Source organism: Cavia porcellus, unplaced genomic scaffold (genome assembly GCF_034190915.1).
Source record: "Cavia porcellus strain 051 isolate PalLab524CR breed Dunkin Hartley unplaced genomic scaffold, mCavPor4.1 scaffold_16, whole genome shotgun sequence".
Taxonomy (NCBI): Eukaryota; Metazoa; Chordata; class Mammalia; order Rodentia; family Caviidae; genus Cavia; species Cavia porcellus.
This window is the reverse complement of record NW_026947499.1, coordinates 46,325,609-46,346,433: the sequence shown is the minus strand read 5'-3', so window position 1 is coordinate 46,346,433 and position 20,825 is coordinate 46,325,609. Positions and strand designations below refer to the sequence as shown.

Sequence of the window (20,825 nt, the reverse complement as noted above, 5' to 3'; positions counted from 1 at the left end):
GTCTGGCCTATCTCACCTTACATGAATCAGACCACGCTCCGAATGGAAAATATTTTAATTAGGAAAAACACACTATGTTATAAAGGAAAGCAGGAACTCCTTTTGAAATAAAGACAAAAGTTAACTCCATGCCAATTCTATTAACCACTTCTTTCAGAAAAATAAAACACAATTGCAATCTCAAAACTGATCACAATTTTGCTTTCATCCTAAATGAGTTAGGAAGAAAATTAAACACTTGCAACTTACTTCCTGTAAAGTTCCTGACAGCGCTCTACTGTGGTATTACAGATGAGCTCCTCCATCCAGGTCTTCCACTGTTCAATTCGATGTTTCTGAAATATGGCTTTTGGATACTGCAGTGCAACGGTTGCATAGTGGTGCAGTTGTTCCAGACAGCCCCGGAGCACTGAGCGCCTCTGTTGCAGAAGGGCACCAACCTCCCCCTCAAGCTGTTCACACTGGCTGATCAAGTGGGCTTGCCCAGCATTCTGAAGAAAGGCTGTTGCTGGCACATAGCTTGGAGGACCTTTTGATAAAAGACAGTGTTAATCACAGTGATGCCCATATCAAGTTAGCAGTCACTCAAAGAAAGTAAAAATCAGAACCCCACATGCAAACATATGCCTACAAAACTCACAAGCTCACATGTTATCTGAAATAAGTCAGCCCATACCAAGGTCCATTTGGGTGCTTATCTCCTGAAGCAAGCTTGCAAGCTGTGTTGCTTCTAAATTACTGAATGCAGCCTGATAATGTGTTATCCACTGTTCAAATTCATTTAGCTTCACCTGGATTGCTTCTTGAACAGCTCTTTGCTGAGTCTGTAGTTGAGTATGTTCAGAGTACCTAATCAGGAAAACAAAACAAGTTCAAAGGTCACTTGCTACACTTTATTCTATATACAACCCTAGCCCTTGTTATACTTTATTCTACATACTTAAGCCCACCTGGACTGGCTTGTTAGTTCTGCTTCAATTTTGAGGGTTGTACTCAATCAAATATCTCTTATTCTCCTTGTTTTTCCTGGTCCTGTAATGCCGTACCTTATACTTTATACCAATTTCATAATAAAATTATACCAACTGTCAGGTTTAGAAAATGTTTGATAGGGCTGGGGATTTAGCTCAGTGGCATAAGCGCCTGCCTTGTAAGCAGGTAGTCGTGAGTTCGATCCCCGGTACCGATAAAAAGCAAAAAGACATAAAAAAAAAAAAAAAAAAAAAGAAAATGTTTGATAAATCTTTATTGTCTGAAGATCTCACTTCATGCTTGGCATTTAACATTTAATTACTCACCATTGAGCATCTACTCTCCATTGAGATTCATGTGGACCACTCTAGCTAGGTGAGTGCTTTTTTAAAACCTCGGCAAAGTAAATGAAACAACTGCCACTGTTCAAGTGAATAAAGTATTCAGATACAACTATACTTGGAAAACCAAACCAGGTTTTATGAATCCTAGTATTCTAATTACTACACACACCTACCCCCCATAACTGGTTAAACATGTAAGTTAAATGTAATAAGCCAGAAATTTTAAGTTATAAGGAAGCTTTTATCAGTTTTGTGAGCTGCTATAATAAATATTCAAAGCCAAGTGACAATGTTTGCATGAACATGAACATTCTCTTTAACATGACATATGAAGAATTAAGAATTCAGTCTTGTTTTAAACCTGTGCTGCAGAGTGTGAGAGGGATGATCCACTCCTTCAGCTCCTTCTAGAAATTCTATTTCCTCCAACAGTTTTCCCTGCAGTTTTTCGACATCTGTTAGTTGCTCCTGCAAGCTTAGATATTCATCTAAGCTGCTATCCAGTTTGGGTAGCACAACCAGCATCTCATCCCTGTTCTTAAACCAGTTCACCTGTAAAATGGTATTATAATTAGGAGAGTTCTCACAGGGTCAACTATAAGACACAATGATACTGCCAGAAAAACCACATTAAGAACATTCAGAATGTATTTTACCTAAATTTCAACAAAACCTGAAGGCATCATCCTAATTTTACAAACAAATTTACAAACAAAGATAACCTGTACATTCAAATTCACAAGGCCATAAACTGACAGAATTAGTTCCATAATACCATTCAGTTGCCACCATGCCAATAAAAAAAAGATACAAATCTCTGGCAACAGTGACGAAAGGTTGTTCAATTAGAAAACATTTTAAATACTCACGTTTCAGAAGTTGTAATTTTTTTCCAATCATTAACCTACCTCCTATAAATGTGAGTATAATTGTGTGCCTCTGTAAGAGAGCTTTGCCTAATAAAAAAGATGACAGCAAATTCCCCTTTTTAATGGCCATTTCAATATTATACATTATTTTTTTCTTTCTTTTTCGGTTTTCTGAGACAGGCTCTTGTTATGCAATTCAGGCTGGCCTTTAACGCACGGCAAACCTCCAGCCTCAGCCTTGTAAGTATTGGGATTACAGGTATACACCACCAAATCCGGCCCAAAAAAATTAAAGAGAAAGGTTTACTCAATGTTTATATAAATGTGTGTTTAACAAAAAGATGATGGTGACTTATTATAACACCGGGCTTCACCTTAATTTCAGCTATTCTGGAAGAAAAGAGGCTGCGGGTGATCTCCCGCTCCATCTCTCGCTTGCTTTGCTTGCTCTCAGCCTGCTGGCCACCTCCACCATAGACAGCGCCAGCAAATCCCACCTCGCCCCCTGCTGTCCAGTCCACCAAAGGGTCATACACGAAGGCCTCCAATAATGTCAACAGAGTCTCTCTACCTCGCCGCATGATGTGTAGAACCTGTTTTTAAAAGAGCTGTAAATGTTGTGCTACAAGTTTTCTCATTTAAAACATTTTTTTTTATTCCATACGTTTTGTTCATTTAACACATATACTTATGAAGTAGAAGAAAAAACTGTATACCTGTTCACAGGAAAGCCTAAAAACACCTTCTACTCCAGTTACACCCAGGGCTGTTTCAATGTTTTGTGTCATTCGAAATGGTACTTTCTCAGGAACTCTAAGGCTTTTACCTTGAAAAGACAAATCATTATATTTTTGCCCTTTCACCAAAAACCTTTTGACTCTCATATAAATGCCGAAGGTGACTCTTACCTTTTTCAAAGCAAACATTATAATCTATGTGAACCACTTCTCCAGTTGTCATATCTATGAGAACATTGTCCAGATGTCTATCTCCAAGGCCAATTATGTATCCGACCATAGACATGACTGCTGTAGATCTTGCATAAGACTAAAGTGAAAGGAGCAATTTAAATACTGTTAGCCAAATTCCTGCCAACATGGACTTGATGCTTTAACATTTACAAAACTAAGAAATCCTGCTTGTTGGTTTCAAAATAGAAAGTACTCTTAAGGATTGTTTCATGTGGTCATACAGGCTCTACACGTAACACTTACTTACACAGTCCTAATTGCACATTAAACTGACTTTTCTTTAGCCTCTATAGTTTCCTTTCGGAATTTTTTATTCTCTTCTCCATTTCACCTATTATCCCCTTCCATCTTACCCTCAGACACAGCCATACCTATACCTTTCTAACTATGAGATTTTTAAAACATGGGTCTCAAAATACTAGGACTTGAGGGTTATAGGAGGAAGAGGAAGAGTCTGAACAAAACAGGAAAGAAGGAACGGGCCAAAAAAATGATACTTGATTACAGTGCAAACCATAGTGTCTTCTAACCTGTGTGACTCTCCACCATTCGTCTGGTGTTGTACAAGATGACCAAAGCTCTTTAGCCAGGAGATTTGGAGGTGTAGCCTCCATTAATTCCTCCAACACTGCCTTCATCACATGGAGAGGCCAATCCCGACGAGACACATCTAGGCTGAGTCCAACTGTTTTCAGAGCAGGACCAATTTTACTATAATAAAGTTCACTTGGGCGGGGTACAATTCCAGGATTCTGAGGAGTTTGGTAGGAATCCTGGGCCTTCAAAAGAAATTTTACATGAAGATTAATGTAAAAGCTAAATTATAGGCATGCATGAGTAGACATATTAATTTATTTATGCAATGACTGATTAATTGGCATTGAGGACTGAATCTGAAGAGACCTGCACAATATCCCCCAGTCCTCTGTTTTGTTTTTGAGACAGGGTTTCGCTTTGTAGCACAGGTTGGCTTTAAATAGGTCCCAAGTGTTAGGAATAAAGGTGTGTACCACCATGCCTGGCTCCCCCAGCCCATCTTTGAGATAAGTCTTGCCAAGCTGCCCAGACTGGCCTTAAACTTCTGATCCTGGGATTACAAAGCATGTGTCATCATGCCTGATGTAGCATTTTACACAAATAATTTGTTAGCAACATTCTCTGCCTACTCAACTAAATATAGTTTTCTTATTTTTTTTTTTCATTTTTATTAGTACATGTTTGCAGTAATGATTCATTCATTGTGGGGAATTGGTATATTACATGACATAACATAACATAACTCAATTATTTTCCCTTTCCCCCACCTTTTTTGGCCAGCATCCAAGTCATTTATTTATCTTCCAGGTCCTTACAAAGTTAGTTCTCATTCACATAGCTTAGTAAGTAGACTAATACACCAAAAAACATGAAAACACTGGAGACAACTATACTAAATTAAGATATACTTTTAAATACATTGTCCATGCTGAATTACAATTGTAATAATATAGTTTCTCTTTTTTTCTATTATCTTTATTTTACTTGGATAAATTTCATGTAAAAACAGCTAATTCTTCTAGACTATATAATTAAGTACCATTTCTGTATTGAAAAACTAATATGCTAAATTTTTCTTGAGATTTAATTCAACTCCATAATCTAAGTTACAGACAATATACATAATTCTATTTTAAAATTATAATTTATAATTCATTTAAATGTGTATTTCATTTTTCACTGAAGACCACCAACACAAAAGTAACAAGATTAGAGAAATGTGGTAACACCAAAATTTAGACAGCACTTCTTTAATTTTTATCTTTAAATTATACTTCAATAATTATTCTATGGGTTTCTATGCCTACATTTAAAATTTGACTCCTGCCTTAGTGGTAGAGGGCAGGTTTAGTATGTGTAATGCTAAATCCCCAGCATCATACAAAAAATAAAACTGGACTCCTTTCACACCCTTGGTCTTCCCTATGACTAGCTTAATTAGAAGCATTTATCTTAATTAGCTGAATTTGGGGTCCAAAAGTGGAGATTATATCTTTTTTGGAGGAGGTGGGAGTACTGGGAATCGAACTCAGGACCTCATGCTTGCCAGGCAGGTGCTGTACCACTGAACCAAATCTCTAGCCCCAAGACTGTATTTTAACATCCTCAGCATTTAGTGTCCTGGCTAACTGAATTCTAAATTCATTATTTAGATAAATACTATTAATTATTCAGATACTTGCCTAAATTAATTCTAAATTAAACTATATCAAAGTACAGTATAAAATTTACTAGAGCAAAATAGGATGTCACAATGATTAAACTGCATATTTAAAGTGCTTATTTATATATTTAAAAGGACTCAAGAGCTGGAAGCCATGGTAGACATCTGTAATCTAGCACTCTGGGAGGTTGAGGCAAGCCAATTCCAAGTTCAGGTCCTACCTCGGCAATTTAGCAAGACCTTGTCTCCAAATAAAACAAAGATGACAGAGGTACAGGTCAGTGTGAAGGCGTGGATGAGCTAGGGTTTTAAAGTCTTATTTACAAATTTAAATTTAAAAAACCTTAGCCCAATAAGAACATCAGGAAGTAAAATATCAAATTCACATAATGTCTCCCATTAACCCAATGTCATCATTTTTGGTTCAACTTTAATTTTTAGAAAATGCTAGGAACAGTTTCTGGAAATAAAAAAAAGGAAAAAGAAAATGTGCCTCAAAAGTACCTTCCTAAGGACATTGTTTAACCTCTAGTATACAAGCAAAAATGTTCCAATAAGTCTGGAAATACTGGAAATACTTCACATAACCATACAGAAAATCGATATGCACTTGTTTAAAACAAGTTTTCCAATAAAAAAACACATATTTTAATTTTACTAAACCTTTTGTGCTTGTAACGCAGCCTCCCGCTGTTGCCACCGTTTGTAAAGACCAAATAAGGGTGTGGCTCCATCTACCCACTGGATCAATCCTGACCTCGTTCCCAGTGGTGTAACAGAATAGTGTCTTGCATGGAAGCGGGGTGTTTCCTGGCGATTAATTGTAGCAAACATAGTATTCACAATAGATAAGAACTGCATTATTCTCTCATCCAGATGTAAATCTTCTAGTCCTATGAAAACAAAATTTGAAGATGGTATAGGATAGGTGACCAACATTTTCTGTGTCTTATTCAAATAGGGATAAGCCAACATGGTGCACTTGACAGCATTAGAAAATTCTATCCAGGGACAAAATGTAAGCATATTATCAGATATACCTCAACTGTTCTTCTTGCACACATTCATATGCAAGGGAACCGCCATTCAAAAATCACATAGAATATAGGCTACTCTGGTTAACAATCTGACAGTCCTTTCTAATATATACATAAACCCTTAATAATAAGACACATAATACCCTTAATAATAATACACATTTTGAAGTAGGAATTGTTTTGAACTGTACCTTTGAAAAGATAAGGGTAGCTCTTCCCATCTGATCCTAGAAAGAGAAGTTTCTTGGGCTTGGTTTTAGTTGGTAAGATTGTAATAGTTCCGCCCACACTGTGGATTGTAACAGTATCTCTGGCTGAGACTTCTCCAGGAAGAGCAATTTCAGTGTTTGTCATGGCAGCCAACCATGGACTGATTTCTTCAAGACGCAATATGTAACTCGTGCGTTTCTGTGCTCTCTGTTGCAAACTCAGCATTATCTATATACATATACATAAGATTGAAGGATAAGTCTGAATTATGAAAAAAAAAAAAAACCCACATTTTCTTCCATACTTAATTTGGTATAAGAGTAAACTTTAAAAAGGTTAAATAAATGCCTGTTGATTTAGTTTCCATACTTAATTTAACCTTATGGTTTTGTAGCACCCTAGAAAAGAACAAAAATGTACGCATGTTCCTACTTTGCTAAGGCTTTTTCTCCTCTCTGTTCAAATAAGCCGTGATATCACAAGAAACAGAAAGAAAGTACTGTGGTAGTCCTCACAATCAGAGTTTTTAGAAAATTACTTTCCACAGTTGAGCTATGCCTTACCAGTGCCAAAACCAACCAGGTCAGTCCTTGCAATAAGGTTGAATATATAGCCAGCAGTGAGCCATCATCAGGTAAGTCACTTCTAAATTTGTTAACATGAAATTACAACCAAATTCACAAGGATCAATGTTATCACATAAAGGAAAGGACATTAAGTAGATAAGAGATCTAAATTAACCGAAGAAAGCATAAAAGCAACATTTTTAGAGTTCTGACCACCTGAAGTATGAAGTGAAGTACCATAATCTTCTAATAATCACTGAGAACAAAATACTGATCTTTTAAAAAATTTAGTAGTAAACAGTAGTGAAAACAAATTTTTATACACAGTGAAGTTCAGTAACAGGCAAGAATAAATATGCCCTTTAGAAATGCATCTATTAAAAAGAAAAGAAATGCATCTATAAACACAAATAACTTTTGAAAAGTAGGTAATAACTAAAAATAATTAAAACTAAAGTTAACTCCATTGTATTTTTAGACACAACACAGCAAAAATGGAACACCATGTTTTTTTGTTTTGTTTTGTTTTGATACCAGGAATCAAAACTCAGGACCTTACACTCCCCAGGCAGGCACTTGTGCCACTGAGTCATATCCCCAGCCCAGGTATTCTTTCTGTAACTTTTAAAAAATTATTCTTTAAAATGTACACACTCACACAAAAAAAATGTTTTTAATGATTTATTTTTCCCAGATAGGCTTTCAAAAGTATCCCTTCTGCCTCCTCTTCTGGGTGTCCTGCTTTATCCCTGCCACATCCCCCACCCACCCTCATGTACCCACAAAACTATAGAGTATTTGGCTACACACATAAACTTCATTCCCTGCGTCAGTTTTCTCGTCTTGTATGTCTAGATATTTTCTCTGAATTTATCAATTTGCATTTACTAGTTAAAACTGGGAGTACTTTGTTTCTACATTTGTTTTGGTATGTATTTTTTACTATTTTTATTACGTTTTATTAGCGAAATTAATTATCAATAAAGATAAAGATATAAGGAGATAAAAGGAATGGCAAGAAAAAGTTAAAAAAAGCTATTGTTGTAACAGGTAAAGTTCAAACAATACAAAATTGAGACTGAAACAAAAGATAAAGATTCTCAAATATCTGAGTAAACTGATCATCCCAAGTAGCATATGCAGAATTGGTTTCAAAACAATTAGAAGTAGAGTAGCTGTTATGCAAATTGCCTTAGACTTCTGGGCTTTTCAGACTTGGGAATACATATTTGCATTAATGTAACCTATTGTGCATCCCTAATTCAAATATCTAAGTAGTACACAAAGTTTTTTAATTTCAGATTTTAGATTAGGGGTCCTCAGTGTGTGCTTTAAAAAAAAGTTGTTTTATGTGAATATTTTGTTAGAATACTAAGTAAAATTATAAATGTAAAAGATTTCATTTCTTTATCTGTTCTGAAGAGAACACAGCACACAACCAACATTTATGTCAAGACCAGACACCATTCTTGGCTAATCACCTACCATACATTCTTTCCTGGTTGAACAATCAGTAGATCAGTAGACTTTGCCACATCCCTCCCCCAATCTTTAATCAAAATCAGCAATATGCTTTTAGCTGCATTTGTTTATTAATTTTTGGTTATTTGAGATAAGGTGTCACTATATAATTCAGCCTGCCCTTGAACTCATTATGTAGCCAGCCTGGCCTGGAATTCACAGCAATCATCCTAAACCTCCAACTACTGGGATTACAGGTGTGTGCTACCGCGCCTGGCTCTACATTTCTTGACAATCAGTCACAGGCTGCCTTCCATAGGTTTATTAAAATGTTCCCCTAAGTTCTCTGAAAGGAAAGTCCACTTATTGAAAATTTGTACCTCATAGGGAATATTTCCATTTTAGTAGTGTTCTTAAAGTGAACTGTACCTCTTTAAATGGGATCCAGCTGCTTCCGGGCTTTGCAGGGTTAGATGGAGTCTTCAGTTTTTCAAGGGCATTTTCAATAGCATCACCATAGTTATCCTGAAACCACTTTTCATGAGGTGTCTCTGCAGGGGCTGCTGTGATACTCCTCACATGCTCCAGAGCAAACACAATTGGCTTCATTAAAGCTGTGTGCTTCTCCCGCATGATGGCAATTTTCTCTTCTCTGACCAGGAAGACATTTTTATTTAGAAATTTATTATTGTACATTAATATTTTAGAGAAACAAGGAACAATTTGAGTGGATAACATATGAATAAATAAAAAAATCAGAGAACAAGAGCAGAATAATAAAATCTTTTTGAAAAGTAACTTACACAACATTGTAAAAAACATCCAGCACATTAAGAAGCAACTTTTCTTTTCTAAAAATAACATTGGCATAAATGGGGTACATACATACAGAAAACTGAAGTTTTGCCATTATCTTACATCATATATAGAAAGTAACTCAAAATGGGTCAGAGTTGTGAAATTACAGAGACAAACATATAAAATGCTTAGGAAAAAAACAGAACAGAAACATTTTATGATCCTAAGTTTGGCAAAGACTACTTGGAAATGGCACCAAAAAGAAGCATAAATTAGAATAAATCAAAATTAAAATCTTTGTCCATCAGCGAGGTGTGATGGCATACACCTATAATGATAGCACTCTAGGAAGCTAAGGTAAGATGATCGCAAGAGCCCAGCCTGGACAACTTAGTGAAAATCTCAAAACAACACAGTAAAAGGGGTTGGGTATATAGGTCAGTATGAAGGCCCTTAGTTCAGCAAACATTATCACAAAAAAATTAAGACAGATAAATAGGTAGGTACAAAGATAGGCAGGCATTAAAAGATACTATCAAGTGGGAAATGTGGGAAATACACATTTAACAACATAGTAACAACCCAAAAAACAACAAAATAGGCAAAAAGGCTACAGAGATGCAGCTCAGTGACACACTGCTTGCCTAGTACGCATGAGCTCCTAAGTATGATACCCAGCACCACCACCACAATCAAAAAACAAAAAAGGCAAAGAAACTGAACTGAAAAAGTCCAATACACATACAAAAAAGATGCTCCAAACCACCATTCTTTAGGAAAATACAAATCAAAACCAAAATGAGATACCATTAACAACAACAAAAAACTCAACTAGTTAACAAGAAAAACCTATAACCTTTACACATTGCTACTGGGAATCATATGACAGAACTGTCACATGATCCAGCAAATCTATTTTATCAAACCCAAAATCATTCAAATTAGACAATAGACATCATACACAACTGTTGAGAGCAGCATTATTCACATGGCCAACATGCAAAAGTAAATCAACCACTCACTGATACATGAATAGATAAACAAAATATGTTACGATGAAATACTCAGTCATAAAAGGAAATAAAATTCTAATACAACATGAATGAACCCTGAAAACATTATGCTAAGTGAAAAAAGCTACATGTAAAAGGACAAATGCTATAGGATTTCACTTAATCAGGTACCTAAAATAGTCAAATCACAGAGAAAAAATAGAGGTAACCAGTGACTAAAGTTAGGGGTAAAGGAAAGGTTAGTATTTAATGAGTGCAGAGCTTTTATTTGGGATGAGCAAGTTCTAGAAGAGGACAATGGTGATGGGCTGCACAATAGTAAATGTATTTAATGCCATTAAATAGGCTGGTACATTTTATGTTAGGCAGATTACCACATTACCAAAAAAAAGGGATGCTTCATATTTTGAGTAAAATGAATGAAAACACACTTGCGTAAGGTATTGTTGTTTTGGACTCTTTTCACTTCATCTTCAAGCTGCTGAATTCGTCTCAAGACATACATATGTTGCTGCAACAAAACTCCCAGCCAGAGTTCATCCCAGAGAACAGTAACTCTGCGTAGCTCAGCCACAAGCATCTGAACCTGTGTACAGGGCATATCCAAAGAGTTTGTTTCCAAGTCTGCACCTAGCACAATTCTTCAAACACTGAACATCTCAAATTAAATGTGTATACTTACTGTGCATTACTCAATTAGAGACCACTGACTAGTGATTTTGCCCACAAAGACTGATAACCAATTCTGACTCATTCAGTTTTTTAGTTTTATTATTTTAGGCTTATTATTATTATTTTAGGCTTTTGCCTAGGTGGGCATTGAATTAACTGTTTTCAAAAGCTGCATTGGGTACCTGTAGCACCATAGTTGGATTTGCAGAGGACAGCTTATCTACAATTTTGCTGTAGCAATCCTGCATCATGGCTTGGTCTTCATTTAATCCACTTTTTGGTTCATCCTTATTGCTATCCTGGGATGCAGGAGGACTTCCTCCTTCACATTCAGAAACCATCAATTCTTCTCCTTGAATGTTCCCAAGTAAAGTTGGAATTGCAGAGGAAAACTTATTCCCTACAGTGAAATGGGAAAAAAGGAAATACTTTCTTTTCCCCCATGTACATATACTGAGTTAGGAAAACACGGCTAATCTACTATTAGACTCTGGAATACTAGTCTAACTAACCTGCTTTCTGTACATGAAGCAGACTAAAGATGATGAATAATCTGCATTTTTGCAAGGTGAACTTTCACATTTATTAAGTTATAAACTAATGAAAGAAAACTTAAAGCAAAAATACAAAAAACAAACAAACGAACAAAACAAAACAAAACAAAACAAAAAAAAAAAAAAAAAAAACAAAGAATAAATCTCTAACAAAATATCCTCCCTAGCCAAAGAATGAAGCTTGGTCTGTCATTTATAGTTCCATAACCTGAATTACTCCATTTTTCTCCAGTTTAGTAGGTCACTATGAAGACTGAAAACATGTCCTAGTGCCAGATATACAGCAGTTACCCCTTAAAAATGACAATTACTACTATAAAGTATTACAAACGCTACCAAATCTTGAATACAAAGCTCAAAAATTATCAGTAAATTATTAGTAAAATAATTTATACTTATAGTAACAATACTATAATATTGCATACCTGAAGCTTGAGATTCACTACTAAGTGATATGGTTCCCACTATTGCCGGATACAATATGAGATGCGGAGAATCTTGAGCCACACGACAGAGAAGGTTACAAATACTTTGGCGTACATATACTTCGGGGTGGTTTAAGCGTGAGAAAAGCTGCGGAATAATTCCTTTAGGGAAAGAAGGATACTTTTTAAGGGCTTCAAAATTCTCACCATGATAACAAAGAACTACATACAGTAGCTCTTGATTTGCAAGTCTGGCTATAGTACAGAGCTATAATCAACATTCAAAGCAATTCGAAGTGTCCTAAAGAAATATATTTTCTATGAATGCCTACAAAGAAGCAAACACAATTTTTCAAAGAATACACAAAATCTTTTAAAACTTATTTTCACCACCCTATCTAAAATTCATTTGTATATAAAAAGCTCCTGTTTTTTCAGATTGTCATTCTCTAAAAGTAGGAGGGAAGGTCTCTGTTATTTATATAAAAAAGCAGTCTATAATATTCTATGAAGATAGCTATTTCAAAACATTCAAAAAGATGAAAGAAGTCTTCTCTGTTTTCGTTTTACAGTCTTATGTATTCCAATCAGAAATAGTATTTACTAAGACATTTTAGTTAGGCCGTCACCTCTCCAGGGAGCAGTAGGTGTTGTCTCCAATCCATGCTCTAGATACTGCCTGAGCTCACCAGCATGCTTCACCAACAACCTGAGCAGCCTCAATGTGGCCATTACAATCACATCATCAGTGCTCTGCTCGGTTCTGTGACTTAAATGTAGCCTAGGGTCATCCTCATCTAAAGGAACCTAAGAATGAAAGTTGTGGGGAGAAATAAAAAAACAAAGCAACTCAGTGTACTGCTTTCATTTACTAGGTAAAAAGTTCCAAATAATTTTTGTTAGAACATGCTACCTACTTGACCAGCATTAAGTTTGAGGAAAGTAAAATATGCACTGCATGACAGCTTGTACAGGCTGAAGATTCTATCTACAACCTTCCTCCACACTTTAATAACTCCTTCAGTTGCACTTTCGTCAAGTTCTGAAAGCCATGGACAGCTTGATATTAACTGACGCCAGATAACATCAACCATGTCATCCTCCTCATTATCTTCATTCTCTGTTATCTGAAGTGTTATATCTTCATCCTAAAAAAAATTGGGCATAAACGCTATTTACAAAAGTAAAGTGAGATGGGGGCATGGGGTATGACTTGACAGTCATATGAAAACAGTTTTCTTATCTATGAAAGATTATACCACCTTACTAGTGTTACATACTGATCAGTGTCAATAGGTTTCTTTTTATATTATACATATTACGGCTGCCTACAGAGAAAGATAAAAGCATTTAAGCAGAGATTTAAAAAGACATTTTTTGGTACTTCACATGTTTCCAAATTGTAGCATTCTGTCTGCATAAAAATAAAATAGTTCCCAAATTGGAGGGTGAGGAGATACAGAATCTGTAAAATAGACCTTATTCTATTTATAATACAGCACAAACATGGCTGAAAACAAGCTTTGGCAAAGATTTATAGACCACTGCTTAGACTAAGAGCTCCAAGAGCAGAGAGTCTGGCAAATAATATTCTGTCACTGAAAACTGCAACCACAAATACTCAATAGTTACAGGATTTAGAAATGACAAGAGTTTAATGAGAGGGGAATGAATGTACAGCTCAGGTAATCCACTGTTTTCCATTCTGGCTGTTTATCAGAATTACCGGGTAATTAAACACACACAGGTCCTATTTAGAATCTCAGGGTGGGTGTTCATGTACTTGCATATTTTTAAAAGCTCTCAACCTAGGATTCAGAACTTTGTATTTCTACCTTTCTAGAAATAAGGGATAAACCCAGGGCTAGCACATGCTAGGCATGCATTCCACCACTAAGGTACATACAACCCAGCCCCAGAACTTGATAAGCTAATTTATAAGTAAGAGGAATTTAATTTATACAAAATGAATTTACCTCTTTTTTATTAGGATCTGGAAATGACTTTAATTTCTCAATAAATTATGTTCTTACAGAATTACAACTCACTATCAACTTAAAATTCCAATTTTTATGTGCAACAATTAACTACCTAAAGTCCATTTAGTGAAGTATATGTACCCAATTCCCTTAGAACCACTGAGTTGGAAGAATATCCTAGTCACTACCACCTCTAAACACTATCATATATTCCTTGCCTGAATTCCTGCTGGCCGACAAACAGCCTGTCCAAGGATTCCATATATTCTTTCTTTCTCTTCTTCAGTTATAGTGTCTGGAAGCAGACTTTGAACTTCAGATTTTTCTTGTGGCAATAGACGAACACCTTCTCCCTGACTATAAAAATAAGCAAGTTATAAAGTATTTTCGCTACCTAAACTTTACCAAATCAACAAACATTTTATTTACCAGTTTTTTTTTTTTTTTTTTTTTTTTTTGTGGTGCTGAGGATTGAACTGAGGACCTCATGCACACTAAATAGGCACTCTATCACTGAGCAACATCCCCATCACTTGATCAGACACTTTAAATCTGTATTTTTATTTTATTGATTGATTTATTTATTTAGAGACAGGGTTTCACTATGCAATTCAGGCTGGTCTTCAACTCACTTTGTAGTCCAGACTGGCCTTAAACTCACAATATCCTCCTGCCTTAGCCTCATAATTGCTGGGATGACAGGCATGCTCCACCACACCCAGCTCTAAATCTCTATTTTTCAACTCATTAAATAAACTGCACACTGAAACATACATACCTGGCATTGTCCACCACCTTTCTGCCCCACCTATAAGCCCAACTAGCCAGTGCTGCCCAAGATTTGGCAACTTCAGGTGCTTGTATTGAAGATAGGTGGTATAACTGCCCCAAAATGAAATCCGGTTCTCCAACTCCAATGTGTACTGTCATGATTGAGAAAAAAAATAAAAGAACTTAGTGTCTTCATAAATTTCTAATGCCATTCCCATTAACACTGTAAGTCTTCATTACCTACAAGCAATCAGTAAGTTCCTCAGCATTACTGTACAGTTTGGTAAGACACAATTACTTAGCATCCCAAATAAACTTAGATCGGTACCTATAGAATATATCAATGTCATCTGTGATGCTAAACTTTGTAAACAGTTCAGGTATCAGACATGCTCTAACAATGTTCTATGTACTGCATCTAAGTGCCTTTTTCCTCATGACTAGATTCATTTTAAACATTCTGCCAAGAAAACACTGCATAGGCGATGGCTATAACCAACTCATTCAATTAGAAACTCACGAGGCAAAGATCTTCTTTCCGTTTTTGAGGAGAAAAAATTGCCCACCACAGTTCCCTAGCCAAGATTTGTAATAATCAGTAATGTAAACTGTATTAATCTGTAATGTAACTTCCCTTAGGCAGTTAGAGCCTGATAATACATACATTAGTATTAGATCAGTATCCGTATTTAAAACTTTAGGTGTATCAGAAAAACACATTAAAGCATATTTCCATGTTTCAACAAAGAGATTTATTATCTCTCAAACTTAAAGAAAATACATAAAACACTGATTAGGGCTTGCAGGATAGTTCAGATGTACAGTACTTGCTTAGCACATGAAAGACACTGAGTTTATTCCCTAGTACCAATAAATAATGGACCAATATTTAAAAAAATAAAGCTGGACTGAATAAACTACTCATCTGCTAACTTTGTTACCAGCACCACAGAACAACAAAGTTAAGTCTCCCTGCAGTTTCTTTCACCTACTACTTTATATTTTTTCCACTTGATGTGAGGTGATACTTTAAGCTACAGGTTCAAGAGCATGAATGTCTAGGTGACAAAAGTAACTTACACCTTTGAAGGTTGGAAGTACAGTATTAGAGCTTTAAAACATATGTTTTGGTTACTGCTTGTAACAATGTGCTAGTTTTGGGGTTTTATTTATTTATTTATTTATTGCATAATACATTTTCAGACATACTTTTTGTGGCAAATTAAAGCCACCATAATACTGCAAACTGTAAACTTCTAAAATAAGTATTTATAAAGCTAATAAAGGAAAGAAGTCCTACCTGTAGACTCACTTTCAATCCGAGGATACTCCTCTTCCGTTGTATTAACAGATGGTAGTTCTACCAAAGTGAGTATGTTTTTAGACAAAGTAGAAAGGCCTGAGAAGTTCTGTTGTTGCTGAGCTCTATAAACTTGTTTTAGCTGTCCTGAAATTTCTTTCCATTCTGCCTGGATCCATTTAGCCAGCGTAAGAATTGACTTAGCAACTGCATACTCTGCTTTCACAGACTTACAGAAAGATATGGCACAAGAACTCAACATTTCCATTGCATGCGTTGACTGACCTAGAGAAAACCGAAAACAAATTCAGCATTTACCCTTGAAAGCAAATGACTGAAATGTATTTTAGAGTAAAGTAAATGTTTGCTTGTAAAAGCAAGTAAACATAAAGAGGGCATGGTGGTACACACCCATCATCCTAGTACTACAGAGTCTAAAGCAGGAGAATTACTATGAGTTCAAGGCCAGTCTGGGCTACATAGTGAGGTCAAAGCTAGCGTAAACTGGTATATAGCTAGAAGCTATCTCAAAAAAATTAAATTACATTAAAATACAGTAAAATTGGGCAGGAGATTTAGCTCAGTGGCATAAGCGCCTGCCTGACAAGCACAAAGTCATGCGTTCAATCCCTGGCATCAAAAATAATTAATTAATTAAATTTTTAAAAAGTTCATCTCTTATCTTCATATAATTAAACTACTTTTAGAAGGACTGAATTACAGAATTAAATACATTACAAATGCTCTAGAAGCAAATATTATGCAGTACCTGTAAATAATCAAGTTTTCTATTACTATCTTACAGCATAGGCAGTAATATTCATACACAAGATTTTCATTTTACTCATACCAACTGTAATTCATTTTACTAACCTGCTGTATACAGCAATTTGGTTTTTTCAATATCAAGTTCTGGTCCCCATTTTTCATCCACTTGACCTTGAGTTGACAGTTTTTTAAAATGTTGGACTAAGTCCTGGGCAGTGGTGGTTCTTCCCAGCTGAACATCACTGCACTGTGCTAATAGTCTTGTTGCAAGTGATACATTCCCCCGTTTTCTAGCAAATTTTGCTGCTGTTAAACCTAACTCCATGAGATGACTTCTAATTGGGACTGTTTGCTCTGGAGAGAAGAAAATATTTTATTAGTCTCCCATTTATCCAATCCCAAACTGCATTCCTAAGATGCACACGCACGCGCTTGCTCTTTCATCTCCTCTTCATAACCCTAGGGGACAGCATACCTCTTGGCATACAATACACAGTCTGTTCAATTAAATGCACAGAGTTATGTAAGGTAAAATTCATTCACTGTAAGTAAAATAAACTTTTAAAGTTTTTGAATCTTTAGCAGTGAGAGCCTAGGTCAAAGGGTAAGTAAGAGGATAAGGCTAAATAAATTACCTCCTTTTATCAGTTAGTTAGGTACCCTTTGCCTTTCTACCATGCCATTCTCTCTTAGATCTCCTTTGCCCTTGCAGAATAATCCCTTTTAATCTCTTTACCTTCCACTACTCATCTACTAACATTTGTGTTCCTGGGGAAGGTTCTAGGACTCCTACTTTTCACTCTGTATATTCTCCCTGGACAAGATAAATCTCCTTTGGCTTCAATTAGCCTGCAAAAAACCATCCAAACGTTGATGACTTGAACCTTTAGCACAGACCTGAGCAGTGATCCCCACCTATCAACTAACTGGTCATCTACACTCTAGATATACCAAAGGTCCTTAAACATGTCAAACAGACTACATTATTCTAAATCTTTTACTCTTTTCTGTTTTCCCCTTTGCAACGAAATGCAGAGGACCTGAGCAAATGCCTGGCAATTATCGAAGACTTTACTTTCAATCTTTGTATCTGATTTGGTTTTATGATCCCTACAGCCATACACAGTTACCATATTTTCTAAAAGGTATTTCACTACACCTTAACCAGTTCCTTTGTCATATTCTTACTCCCTCTAATCCATTTTCCAACCTGCAGCAGAGTGTACACAGAAGTAAATCTAAACATTTCGCTTCCTTACTTTAAAAAAGTCCCTGATGGTTTCCCAATGTTCTTCTGACAAAGCCCAACTCCTAGGCAGTTAAGGCCCTAATGCCTCACATGCCACTCTAATATCCATTTCACCAGCTCCATCTCTTTCTACTCTACCCTCAAGGAAGTTGAGTTATTAAAGTCATTCATCATAATTATCTTGGGTGTTAGTTAACACAAGCTATTTTTTGACCAGTCAACCTGTCTCACCTCTGCCTCCTCAAGCCACACTTTAAATATTACTTCTTTCCCAAATGCTTTTCTAACATTCAACTCAAGTGGTTCTGCTGTATGTTATTTCAATATTCAACACATGCATTCCACTCAATATACCATACTGTTTGTTGGCTCTTGCTTGATGTCAATTTTTCCTACCAGTCTCCAGAAACCCCTTGATTCAAAGTATGAATAGGCTAGTCTTATTCAGCATTACAGAACATTAATTAAACACCAACATTAATTAAGCACAGTAACTAGCACGAAGCATAATTGATCCAGACCTTAATAAGGAAATATAAGTTGGGGGTGGTGATGATGCCTGTCATCCTAGCATTCAGGAGGCTGAGATAGGAGGATAGCTGTGGGTTTGAGGCCAGCTTGGGCTACAAAATGAACTCAAAGCCAATCTGAACTGCAGAGCAAGACCCTGACTCAAAAGGACCAAAAAAAAAAAAAAAAATTCCCAAACACAGAACCAAACAAAACACCAGGGGATAAAAATGAGGAATGGGATTCTATCTCTGAATGTTATCTGCTGAGTTATTAACATTCTTCTTGATTTTAAATCTTCATATGGGGAAGATGAGGAAGGAGGTGGTAATATTTGCAATGTTATTTTATCCCATACTTTGTGGTAGGGATTTTATATATCTTGTCTCACCCTCACAAAATCTTTGTAAGAATCTCACAAGTAGTATAACCGAAAAAGAAAGCAGTTCAGAAGTCTAATTTACCCTAATGTCCTACATATGCAAAGGTTGGATCAATGACCATTTTTGAAACCTACATCTCTTTGGCAATGAAAAGCCAAGCTGAGTCAGTTACCACTAATTTCCCTGCAGTCCTCATCTTGGAAGTTAGGCTTTTGTTTTTTGGGGTTTTTCCCCCCTTCTGCCTCAACCTCCTGAGTGCTGGGATTACAGACGTGCACCACAATGCTTTGCTGTGGAAGGTAGCTTTCTTGACAGTTAATACTCAAAATTATTAATTCTAGCTATCATGTTTTCCAACTAAAAACTACATAAAAAAATTCTAGCACTGTTCTATTTCACAGCAGTAAATACATGGCATGCAGCCCCTTAACAGACCAGGTATTTTCTTTCTTTAAAATGATATTCAGGCAAGGGATTCAGGCATAAGTGCCTGTCTGCAAGCATGAGGTCCTGAGTTTGATCCCAGTACCCAAAAAAGAGAAAGAGAAAGAGATAAAGAGAGACAGAAAGAGAAAGCAAAAGCGAAAGAGAAAAGGAGAAAGAAAGAAAAAAAAAGATATTCAGGGAGCTGGGGCTATAGCTCAGCTGCACAGCAGGGAAACAGTTTTGAGTTTCTGAGTCCAATTCCCAGTACCTTCACCCAAAAAAGGATATTCATACATTTATGAAGACAGTAATTTTCTAGCTATTCATTTGGAACATTTGAAACTTAAAACCTGGACTGAGCATATGTGGTAGAGCACTTGCCCAACAACACACAAGGCCCTAGTTTGATTTCCAGTACCAAGAAAATAAATAAATATAAGGATACCCTTTATCTGCTGAAGAATTTGTGTTCAAAACATATACAAACTCTAAGTCATTAAAATTGGATTTTAAAAAATGAGCAAAAGATGTGAATAGACACGTCGAAAGACATAATAGCCATTTTGCAAATGCAATGATGCTCAGCATTATGAATCAAGTAAAACCATACTACTAGATATTATACTTATTCAGCGATTAAAATTATAGACTGATAACAATACCAAGGATATGGAAATGTAAGTTTCACAAGCTGCCAAAAGAATATAAAATTACAACCACTTTTACTCTTAGAAAAGCAAAAATATTTAGCAAAGATAAGCCTGCCTGTAGTGACAGGAAAGCAAATCAGTAACTGCCTGAGACATGGAGAATGGGAAGACGATTGAACAGCTGACACAATGAAAACTTCCAGGGGTGCGACACATTCTGAATTGTGTTTGTATTGGGAGTTATACAAGTAAAACATGTTAAACCTCATCAAACTGCATGCTTTAGATATATGATTTGTAGCTCAATAAAGTTAGTTTTCAGAAAAAGAATACTACCTTTAATTTTCTCCAATAACTGATTCTGGTACATGGTATACCTTAAGGCCTGCATCCAAGGCCTCACATCATGCTGTTTGCACGAACGCAAAGCTTCACTGAAGAGAGGAATAAGACAGTCCTGTCAGAGAAAAACAAAGATCTCTTAATGTAAAAAAATATTCTTATATGTTTGTAGACATGCATTAACAAGTTTAAGTCTATAAAAAAGGTCAGCTACCTCCAACCCACACCAATCTTTAACAAAATTATCCACTTCCATCATGTTATCTTTAAATCTCAACAAGCAAGTTCATTCTCAAAAGAAAATCTTTTGAAAACTAACAACTCACAAGTTCAGAACAGTGAAGACCAATTTACA

General features: G+C 36.0%; 1 protein-coding gene across 5 annotated transcripts in view; it reads right to left on the bottom strand.

Annotated features, from left to right (window-relative positions):
- The window catches only part of Smg1 (SMG1 nonsense mediated mRNA decay associated PI3K related kinase), a 99,004-nt gene that overhangs the window by 18,918 nt on the left and 59,261 nt on the right, over positions 1-20,825 (bottom strand). For 4 of the 5 annotated variants that reach the window (XM_063226618.1, XM_063226614.1, XM_063226616.1 and 1 more), the window contains 20 exons: positions 20,465-20,585; positions 17,016-17,264; positions 16,143-16,427; positions 14,850-14,994; positions 14,290-14,428; positions 13,010-13,240; positions 12,722-12,899; positions 12,093-12,254; positions 11,296-11,513; positions 10,873-11,027; positions 9,060-9,282; positions 6,585-6,831; positions 6,020-6,249; positions 3,687-3,935; positions 3,094-3,232; positions 2,902-3,011; positions 2,560-2,778; positions 1,678-1,868; positions 677-849; positions 250-529 (listed from right to left, as the gene is read on the bottom strand). In XM_063226618.1, coding sequence (XP_063082688.1) covers positions 250-529; positions 677-849; positions 1,678-1,868; positions 2,560-2,778; positions 2,902-3,011; positions 3,094-3,232; positions 3,687-3,935; positions 6,020-6,249; positions 6,585-6,831; positions 9,060-9,282; positions 10,873-11,027; positions 11,296-11,513; positions 12,093-12,254; positions 12,722-12,899; positions 13,010-13,240; positions 14,290-14,428; positions 14,850-14,994; positions 16,143-16,427; positions 17,016-17,264; positions 20,465-20,585 — 3,944 coding nt within the window. The remainder of the gene's footprint in view (positions 1-249; positions 530-676; positions 850-1,677; positions 1,869-2,559; positions 2,779-2,901; positions 3,012-3,093; positions 3,233-3,686; positions 3,936-6,019; positions 6,250-6,584; positions 6,832-9,059; positions 9,283-10,872; positions 11,028-11,295; positions 11,514-12,092; positions 12,255-12,721; positions 12,900-13,009; positions 13,241-14,289; positions 14,429-14,849; positions 14,995-16,142; positions 16,428-17,015; positions 17,265-20,464; positions 20,586-20,825) is intronic. The other variant, XM_063226617.1, reaches the window with a different exon arrangement.